Genomic DNA, 11,475 nt, shown 5'->3' with positions numbered 1-11,475 from the left:
AGATGTATGACCCTAAGCCTATAAATATAGGACTTATGGGATTAGAGAGGGGCTTCTTCTTTCTCGACTTTTGGGAAAATTTGGGTCTGAGTATTCTAGAGAGAGAAAATTTGGGTCTGAGTATTCTAAAGAGAGAAAGTGCTGGTATTTGAAAGGATTCTTGTATTTTTGCAATCTGTACTGAAAAAACTCAGTTGGCTCAGTCCATCTGATCTTGAGTACAGATCTATAATCACAACTCTAAGTGGATTAGGCTATTACCGACTGATCGGGGCTGAACCACTATAAAATCTCTTGTGTTATTTATTTTTCTTTATTAAACTGTATGTGCCGTTTAAATTCTCTTGAAGGTTCATCGTTTTTGACGTTCTCACGTCGTTGGCTAAAAACACAGTCAACAACTAGTAACCAAACTAGTATTAGGTTCAATAGGTAAAAACAAGTCAATCAAGTGAAGTAGTAGTACTCAAATTTTGTCCCATCTGAGATATGAGTACTAGTGTGTTACCAAAATGAGGGCTAAAACCAAAATGTTTTTTTTAATAGAACTCAGTCTTGAAAAGACAAGTATTTTAGGGTAACAAAATACTGTAAGAGTTCTACCTATATAGAACTAGGGGTGGTGCCGCCCCTCATGAGAATTGGGAGTCATTCTCAAGAAAAGTTTATGAATGGAATGTGCACATGGCCATTAACGGTGCAAAAGCGAGGCATTGAGGTCTCAAGTGAGCATAGCAAAGGTGTGTGTGTTATCACCGGTTTCTTATCAAGGGATAGTGGTTCAATGCTTCGGCAACCAAAATTTCAACAAACTTTGTGATAATTACACTAAGGTAAAATTCAAGTCGAAAGACATTTTACTTTATGCACCAATGCAAAGGTTTCTATAGAGAGTGATTATTTAATCAAGTGGGGGAATATTATATTTTAATATAATGTTTGATTGATTAAATAAGTGTTACAAACAGTGATTATTTAATCTAGTGGGGGAATGTTATATTATTTCATATAATATAATGTTAGATTAAATAATGTGATAAAATGTGATTTGTCACACAAATGTGATTTGTCCCACCTTGTAACATATTATTGAGAGTCACAAAATTAGACACATGTGTGTGCCCAAATGTGATATATTTTGGAGTTACAAAATCAGTTACAAATTTGTAACTCCCAAATATTACCCAATAATGTGTATATTATATGTTATACATTTGAGATTGGATTTCACAAAGCCATGATGAAATATGGATGTTGGAGACATGTTTTTAACTCCCAATAGGTGTTTGGAGGTTACAAAATCATGTGGGAAAGGATCTGGGACGTTTTGGAAAAATGACTTTTTTGTGCTGAAAATGGCCAGTGGCCGCGGCCACTGAAAAGTCCTGGCCGTGGCTAGTGAGGCTGACAGCCTATATGATTTTTCAATTTTTTCCAAATTGAACGGTTCTAACATCCCAAATAACTCGCAAATCTCCATTTTAATTCCATAAACATCCAATTAAACATTGGTAACAGCCATGGGGGTTGGTAGAATTTGAAATTCAAAGGGTATCTCAAACTCTATAAATAGGAGCCTAACGCTCACTTGTAAGACACATCATTTTCCATCCACAAAGCACTTGGCTGGAAAATACACCATAGAGGGCTTGATAATTCCAGAGAATTATTTCCTAGAAAGATCCTTAGTGCTTAGAAAATAGGGGGAAATAAGCTTTTGGACAAAGGTTTTGAACCTTGTTAAATTTGGTGATCCCCACTAATCTACACTTTGGTTGTGTGAGAGTTTGTCCCTTTTATTTGTTTTCCTTTCATTCTGTTGTTCTTCTTGTATTATTAGTGTATTGAGTTTGTAATCCTCTACTTCTATTTCTATTTACATATTTATTGGTGTCTTTTGTTTTAGGGTTTTAGTTCTTATAATTCTCTTCCTCCTCTTATTTATATTTACTTGTATTTTGATCAATTGAGTTGTAATATTTATTTAATCAATCACCTTGTCTATTGTATTTTTTACATAGAGTTGTATTTTGGTTTTTCCATATTTCCATTGAGAAATAACATATATTCTCTAACACTTAGGCCGAGCTCTCTGTTTATCCAGCTGACCTTGGCTCTCTTAGGCCGAGCTGCATTCAGTACGCTTATCATCAGCCCCGGCACCCTTAGGTCGTTCATTCTCAAATAACATAACAATCGTACAATTACATAGTACATGTATCCAATTATTGGGAACCTTAGTCCCGCTCACAATCACACAAGGGTGTAGTCTTCTTACCTCGAGTCCCGAGCGAATAATACAGAACGGTCCCGAGCACGATCCTCAGTCCTAAGCCTTGATGATAAACCTAGTCACAGTGTCATTGGGTAACCATTAATTTCTAATCTAAATAAATACTTAGGAAACAATAGCTAGCCTCCGCGACCTCGAATTCTTCTAACCCGGGTAGTAGAATTCATCCTGAGCGCCTAAGTTTGAATTCCCAAGCCTCCCCGAACCTTAAACCTTATTCCCCTTAATTTCCCCATTGCGGGTCGTGACTTGCCCTTGAGGGTCGCGACCCGCCCCTTAGACAGAGGCTCAATCCCCCTCAGATGGGGGACACGGGCCACGACCTGCTCTCCTCCAAGTCGCGACGCGCCTGACAAACAAAGGCTCCCAGCCTCCACAATTCATGCGGGCCGCGGCGCCTGAAGAACAGGGCTGCGTCCCGAGCCCCTAAACCCAGAAAAACCAATTTTTCTCAACGTTTTTCCACGAACCTAACCTCAAATTCACACCCCAAATCCTCAGAAAATCTCAGAATTGAGCCCATAAAACCTATCCTTATGTCCCAACCATCACAACTAACCTATAACAATTTTCTTACACCATCAAACACCTGAAATCAGCTAGCAAACCAAAACTCACGCAAACTCTAACTTTTAACATAGTTTCAACATAATTTAGAGATTTTAAACTTGAAATATTACCTCAGCTTACAGCTTAAATCCTCAACAATTTCTGGGTTGTCCTAGCTTTGATTTCCCAACTATCTTCAGTTAACTTCCCAACTCAAATCCCTGGCTTTTCTCCTTCAAACTCTCCAAGTTCAGCTTGGGTTTTAAAGAGGGTGAGAGTGAGAACGTGAATAAGAGAGAGAGAGAGAGTCTTCTTGATGTTTCTAATTAATTCCTAAGGCTTTCTATGCATATCCTTAACCCAAAAAGACCAAATTACCCTTAAGCTTTCCCAACCCTCTAATTGCTTCTAGGGGTAAAATGGTCATTCCGCCCCTTTTTCCCGCTATTTCCCCAAGTGTTCCTACTGTTAACCAATTAACCCTGTCACATATAATTAATTTCCAAATATTTATTCGTTACCCAATAAACCCCAAAATATTTTCTAAATTCCCAAAATACTCTAGGCTCCCTCGAGCTGGGTATTAAACCCTACTATAACTATTTCGCTAATCCGCTCACTAGGACCATCTCGAGCCATAAACTACAAATATATCCATATATTAATGTGGTATTAACCATATATCACATATAATCATGTTTATACCCTTAATGGGCCAAAATTACAAATATGCCCTTATAAACAGAAAATGGCCCATATGCATATTTAATACTCATAAACATGCATATAACATACTCACATAATCATATTAATCATGCATGTCACATAGTCACGCATGTAACCAATTAAACATATATATATTCAATTATGTCCTCCCGGCACGCTAATCAAGGCACTAAACCATATTAGCAATTTTGGGTCGTTACACACGCTGCCTGATAATTACCATTGATGCTTGCTATAACAAACTCCAAACTCACTAAATAATAGAGACTCGTGGACTAGGATAGTTCTTTAAGGATAATAATACAAGTAAATAGTAATTTATATACATAGTTATTTTGTAATTATTAAAAAGAATAAAATGAGAAAACATTATTTTTTTTTTTTGTGAACAAAAGTAAGAGATGGGGAGAAATGATATTTACTTTTGCTATTTGATAAAATAGCAAAAGTGATAAGGTATATAGAAATCCTTTTCAAAAGTCAAGAAGGCTGAAGGGTTGTTTGTCCTAATTTATTCAAAAGCTACAGCTAAATTCTAAATTTAGGAATCCAACTTCATATTTTAACTTATTGGTCTGCTTACTTATGAATTAGAGAATGATAATGAAATATGTGGGTTCAAAATGAAGTAATTTATTTAATTTGTAATTTGTAATTTATCTGTTCGAATTCTAAAGTAAAGTAACATTAATGTGAATACTATTGATTTAATTCTAATACATTCTAGTAAAGTAAACAAAGTATTTTGATTTGGATTCATCAATCTAATTGAGGATGAGTATGATTATGTTAAGTAAACGCATCAATAATATATTTTATTTGTTTACTTAATTATTTAAAATTAAAATTCTAAAATAATGTTTAATTCCCCATATTAAGTTAATGATTTTCTACTTCCAAATTTCATTAAACTTTCATTTTTTGACATGAATGAAAAATTTATCGTATAAAAATAGATTTTCCTTCACGTGATTTAGTTACAAGTCTTTAGGTGTTCGTACCAAAAAAAACTTTAGTTAAGTACACGTACCAGTACCATGATGATGATATAGTTATAGAATGTTGAAAATGTACAAAAATGTTAATAATTATTTCTACAGAAAGTGTTCCCTTTTGTCACACAAAACAATAGATTTGTTGGCTTTAGCTGTGACATATAATTAAATTGTACTTAATATCTAATTAACTCCTTAATATGTACAATTCAATTCTAATCAAATTATGACCAAGCCAATTCTTAAGGCTCAAGTTATGCAAAAACTTTTCAATTGTTATATATTTTTGAGATTTTTGCATAAAATACTAATTTTCGTTAAAAAAATTATATTTTTACGGTCAAATATTTTTTTTTTCCAATTTTACAGTTTTGTCTTTTTTTTTTTTTTTTGTAGTTTTCAAGTTGTTTTTAAGTTTTTATTTTATGTATTTTCACGTTGTTTTTTAACTGTTTTTCTTAAAAATTGTATTTTTGTAATTATAAAACTTTATAAATCTTATTTTTGAAAATTTAAGTATTTAAAATACTATAAAAGAGTAAAAAAAAAACAAAAAAAAATGAATTTAATAAAAATTCTCAATATTCTTTGTAAATTAGAGGGTGAAAATAAATCTTTTAAAATAATTTATATAAATAAGTATCTATCAAGTAGTACTCTCAACTAAACATGACATCAATTAGAAAATATTAAGTAAAAAAAATTATACTAATTAAATTATATAATAACGTACTATTAAAGTTGATAATTATGTAATTATTGCTGTAACTTATGAGTATCTAGTAATAGTAATACCACTATAAATATGTAAAAGAAATATTTACTTAATCCAAAATTGGCTAATTTCGAGAAAGCAACACGTCACACCGAGCAGCTTTAAGTCGGACGGTCAGGATTACAAGAAGAGTTCTTAATCATTCATATATGTATTTAATTATTATTATTACTATTTTCTTTTAGAAATAAATAATTAACATTATTAGAAAAAACGGATAAACAGTTAATTTTGTTAGAGATTCTCACGTGAAATAGAAAGATTAGATAGAAAGGGCGAACACTGACGTGTCCACTCCGCCAGGTGGCAAAAGATCCGTCATATTAGATCAGATGTGGTGGGGTCCACCACTATATATAGAGGACCCTCATTCACCCTCCTTCCACCACCCAGGAAAAAACAGATTAATCATGAAAACTGAAATTTAATCAAAAAAAGCAAATAAGAGAGAGAGAGAGAGAGAGAACAGAAACGAACCAAAAACTGACCTGTGGACTGGGAAGTACCGAGTTGAGTCACTGAGTCATCACCCAGTCATGAAAACCCTAACCAGCCCCAGTTGCAGGGTCGCCTTCGACTTGTTGCACTGCAGGGAAAGAGGTTCTTCTTGTTCGTCTTTGATCGAGACGTGTTTTCTAAGGCCTTGGGTTAAAGTTTCTGGTTTTGGATTCTTCAACTTCAACAATGTGAAGCTTACCAACAAGTTTCTTTACCCTGTTTCTTGTATCTCACCCAAAACCCAGGTCTGTATTCGTCCTCTTCTTCTTTTTTCATTTGAAGTTGTTGATCATAATTATTTTGTTTGGCTGTTTATGGTGTCCAAGAAGAAAAGTTTGGAATCTTGTTTGGGTTGGTTTGTAGTTTTATATTTACAGAATTTATGATCATGTATCATCAATGGAAGTTTCATTACCAGCTTGTGTGTGTGTGTGTGTATGTGACAGAGCAGTTAAAGAATCCCATGATGTTAATTTTTGACTGTATTACTTCTATTTTTGTTCTGTCTATTTAGGCTGCTTCATACCATATCTATATGTGGAGGAAGCTAATCTTGGATGAATTCACTGGCACAAAAAAGCTGAAAACAAAACGATCCTTTTTGCCTTTACAGCTCTTTCTATTTTATTTTTTCCCTTTTTGTTTGATGATGAAGCAAGGAATACAACAAACTTTATTGGAGTGCTAAAAATGTTTTGTTCTGTACGTTAAATGCTTTCTTTTTGTAGTTTTCACCCCATTTTCGAAGAATTAGTTACTTTGTTGAAAGAAAAACTAGAAACTGAAGCGGGCATACATGGTTTTACCGAGAGAACTTCTGTTTTTAAATGTTTAGTTACCACAATGTAATGAAATTCCTTTTTTATATTCTTAATGCAAGTAGATCTTCTTGTTGATACTGACAACCCCATCTGATTTTCAGGTGGACTTGGAGACAGAAAATGTTCAAACTGAGGGCACATGTGAGTTTAAACTTAGAGTCATCTAATTCCTTATCTGCTTTTTCTGCAACTTTTAGTTTCAATGCCACATCTCTGTTTTGTAGATCAATCGAAAACAGCTCATGTCAAATTCAAGCTACAGAAAGAATGTATGTTTGGTGAGCATTTTTTCATAGTGGGAGATGATCCTATGTTTGGTTTGTGGGATCCAGAAGGTGCAATACCGTTGAACTGGTCAGACGGGCATGCGTGGATTGTTGAGCTGGTGAGTTGGAATTCAGAAAGAACAATAGACATACAAGTTATCTGTTACAGACAACGTTTGATGTGGTGCTTTGTTTTGTACTATAATAGGATATACCTGTCGGAAAATCGATCCACTTTAAGTTCATACTTAAAGACAGCAACGGGGAGGTCTTGTGGCAGCCTGGTCCAGATCGGGTTTTTCAAACTTGGGAAACTAACAATGCAATCATCGTTAGTGAAGACTGGGAAAACACGGAGCTTCAGATAGTAACTGAGGAAGATGAAGTTTCCATTCAAAATGCTGCTGAGAACTTGACTCATCCACAAGAGGAATTGGTGTCTGATGTAAACAATGAGTCAACCATTGCTAATGATGATGTGACTCCAAAAGAGAAACCATCAGTAGAACCACACGAAGAACAAATTGTTTTGAATAACATTCCCTCACCAGAAGAGAAGCCAAAAGCTATTGTTGCAGGCAATATACGTTACACACATAGTGATTCCTCAGAAAATTGTAATACTGAAATGCTAAGTGAAAAGAGAGTTAATTCTACAAATGAGAAGTTTGCAGCTATATTGAACAACAACGTGGTGATAGGTGAAGAAGTTCTAGGAAATAATGGTAGAGTTACAACATTCAAGAATACAAACGTTGATAAAATTTTAGTCAACTATGATGGAGAACCCGTCCTGGTTCCTGGCTTGACTCAGTCAACGCCAGAGCCAACTGCAGAAGTAAACCAAGATAAGGTTGAGAATACCCTTTCCATTTATGAACCTGTTGAAGCAGCAGTGGAAGCTAAGGATCATAATCTGCCAGAGGTAACTGCTTGATTGATGGGTGTGAAGCACTTTTCCTTTCATAATCTTCTTCAACTAGTTTTTCTTAGCTTGAAATAATACTCCATTATGTTCCCAGAAGCTGCAACTTATCTAAGTCTGAGATTTGGTGCTCCTAGTGTCCACTTTTTTGTTTTAAAATCCATTTCATAAAGAGGATTTTACCTAATTGATGTTTTTAGTAAAAGAGATCTTTTGTCAGGAAAATTCTTTACTTTGTTAAATTGGTCTTTTGCCTTTTCATTTTCACGAGTTTCAACAGAAGTGTACAACCAAAATGCAATTTGGATATCCTTGTATGAAAATGAAAGTACAAATCTTATATACTGTTACATTGCACTTTTGTTGAATGTAAGACACAAGCATTAAGCAATTAAAATGAAAAATTGAAACAAGTTTTCACAATTGCACATAAAACTAGAATGAATGCAAATTCCACATATGGTACCAGAGCCTTCCTTGTTTTCTTTATCAATTCACATGGAAAATTTTCAAAGTATTTCCAGTTCCTCGAGCTTTTCTTTATCTGTTACACATATACCTTAGTGTTATAAAATAATCGTGATTACGAGTAATCTGATTTCTTGAACAGTAAGAGCTAAAGAACTTGTATTTTCTATCAGCGTTCTATTTTATGCAACATATTATTCTACAGTATCAGAATATTATGTGATCTTTGTTGTTGATGTTGAAATTGACATCCTGTTTCTCTTTCTGTTGCATTGAATTAAAACTAATAGATTCAGTTGGATGAGGAGAAAGAACTACACAAACACAATAACCCTTTTGAAACTGGAGCACTGTCCTTGAAGATGACTGATGAAGGAGAGAAGCTTGAAAACCAGCTGGAAAAAAAGCCTGCCATTACTGAATTGGAAGAAGAATATGACTCTGATGTAGAAGACGTGAATGTCCTGGACAATGATCTTCAATGGGGTCGTAAAACACTGGAGAAGTTTCTGACTAATTTTGGGTTGTTCTAGTATCTGATATTATGTGCCTAGGCATGTGAATGAGCTGTTCTTGTTGCCCAAATTTTTCTATTGGCCCAGCAAACAGGACAGTAGAGTGGAGTGATGCTAGTTTTTTATTATGTAAATATTCATATTCTCTAGCTAATAATGTTGAAATCACTGTGCATATTCTATGAGTGTGCTTTATAGAATAGCTAGCTAGTATCCAATGTAATTCTTTTATGATCATGAGACTGATAAGGTGAATTTTCATTAGTAAAAGTCTCTGCTTCTGCAGTGCTTTGATAATATTGTTTCTATGAAGATACTCTGAGATGTTAACAATACATGGCAAAATGAAGATTAAAACCAAGTTTGCAGCAATGCCCTTTTCATGGGAATGGTTTCTCTTGTTCCCTGGATTTATTTTGTGTTTCAAGTGAAGAAAACCATGACTCAACGCACTGAAAGGTAAAGACATTGTTAGAAGTTTATATTGAAACATTAAATTTTTTGAATGGTTTTTAACTTTTGAAACAGAGAAGGCTAAAGGGAAGAGTTCCAAGAGACCAAGCAATGTGAAAGGTTTGAAATGAGTACACAAAGTAATATTGAATATGATATTAAACAGATCTGAGAAAGAAAGATTCTAAACAATTCCCAAGGACTAGTACTAGATTGATTGATGTTAATACTACTAATTAAATAGCCGCACAGCGTACGGCGACGAAGATTATTAGTCTATGATTGAAAACACCGCTTTTTGATCCTTTCTTTATATGATGAAACCTTATTATTAGTGAATGAATGAATGAGATTCTTGGGTAAATCTATACACATATACTAAGTTAATAACTACAAGGCAGGAGATTCGGTCTTTCCTAACATGAAACGAGAAGGTTACATTTATATATTATTCCATCAACTGCCGATTTATATGGATTGTCTACGTACTTGAAGATTTTGCATACTATAACTATAATGTAGTTTATGTATGTAGAGAAAGGATTTACATATATATAAACTCGTAGAAAACCAGAACAATCGAAATAAACGACATCGAACAATGCAATACGACAGTACGATATAGCACAACAAAACAACAGCAAAAACGACACTTCTATAGAATTACAAAAATAAAATAAAAACAGCAATGAGTAATGCTATACACACTATCAATTTATGCATAAAATATGCACACTAGCATGTGTTATTATTTATAGCCGCACAATTTACTTAATTTATTTAGAATAGGATCATATAATTGTCAGTAATATTTGTACATCAGTGTATATAATTTATACATAAAAAAATATGTGTCATTCATTACTCGAAAGAGTATGTGTCTAGCATCACTAAATACAAAAAGAATAATGTTAGATACACTTATTTTATACTCAAAATACACACAAAAAAATAATGTTAGACACACTCATTTTATACTCAAAATACACACAATGATGTGATATGTATTTTAAACCATTCAAATTTATTAAGGTGGGACATACTATTTTTAGGTGTGATTTAAAATATGTCACATTATTATGTATATTTTGAGTGTGTAAAATAAATGTGTTTACATTTTATCATTTCTTCTTTTGTTCTACATTTTATGTCTTTTACCCCTAATATTCCCCCTTTTTTTTGCGTGACTAATCTTCTTGTGAGTGAGGATGAGATTTTCATGGGAAGAAAAATTATCCAGCATTCTTTCATTAGTACTCATTAATCTAACAACGGGGTAAGTGGAATAATTACGACTTAACAAGAGCAATAAACATTGAGGTTAATTTCATTGAAAACACATCGTTAAGTAATACAAAGACAAGAGCCCTAGGAAAATACAATGACAAAACAAATAGAAAACGACAGGTAATAATAGAAAGCGATTAAAATTATGTAAAATGAGAATAAAAGGTTCTGGAACACGAAAACGAATAATAAAACCGCTAAAAGTTTGCGCTCGTGAGCAAAATTAATCACAATAACTAAGACAAATATGCAAACCCCAAAAACAATAAACAGATAGAAAGACAAACAATACTATTTAAATGAGAAAAATGACAATAATATACATATATATTCATATTTCATCTATATATATTTCCAAAAATGGTAACGCACTAGAAAAAAGATATTATAAAGGAGAACGCTAGAACGATTCCTCAAAGCGGAAAAGAAAGTCTGACAAAAGATGCAAACGACAAAAATATTCATAGAAACGACAATAAATAGAAAACGAACAAAAAAAAAAAAACAGATGAGTGACTGTGTAAGGAAACCATGGTTTGAGACCGAAAACTTGTAAATGAGTTTTTGTTTTGTGAAAATGTCATTGCCCACCTGATTTAATCATTTTTTTACTCTTGCTTACCTTTTTGTTTGGTTCCCGAGAAAATCAGTGAAAGCAGATCTTGCTTCCATCAATGCCACTTTTCTCTTCTTTCACTAAGTGCGGTGCACCACAACACAAGTTCAAGAACAGTGAGTTACATATATTATTTTCTCAATTCACTAAATATGTTATATTAATGAAACCCAGAAAATAATTAATTGAAAATAGAGTAATACTATTTTTGAAAAGTTTTTAAAGAAAATTTGAACTTAAATCTTAAATACAAACGTGTTTTTTGAATGTGAGAGAGGTTAAGTTCCA

The 11,475-nt window shown here is 33.3% G+C and overlaps 1 protein-coding gene across 1 annotated transcript; it reads left to right on the top strand.

Annotated features, from left to right (window-relative positions):
• Positions 1-5,723: 5,723 nt before the first annotated feature.
• LOC133801120 (uncharacterized) lies at positions 5,724-9,166 on the top strand. Its single transcript, XM_062239268.1, has 5 exons — positions 5,724-6,081; positions 6,759-6,798; positions 6,882-7,042; positions 7,132-7,848; positions 8,607-9,166. Exons 1-5 carry the CDS (start codon positions 5,875-5,877, stop codon positions 8,847-8,849), a joined length of 1,368 nt encoding a protein of 455 aa, XP_062095252.1. The 5' UTR covers positions 5,724-5,874; the 3' UTR covers positions 8,850-9,166.
• Positions 9,167-11,475: the final 2,309 nt, after the last annotated feature.

The sequence above is a fragment of the Humulus lupulus genome, chromosome 9 (assembly GCF_963169125.1).
Source record: "Humulus lupulus chromosome 9, drHumLupu1.1, whole genome shotgun sequence".
Lineage (NCBI taxonomy): Eukaryota > Viridiplantae > Streptophyta > Magnoliopsida > Rosales > Cannabaceae > Humulus > Humulus lupulus.
This window is presented reverse-complemented; position numbering and strand designations above follow the sequence as displayed.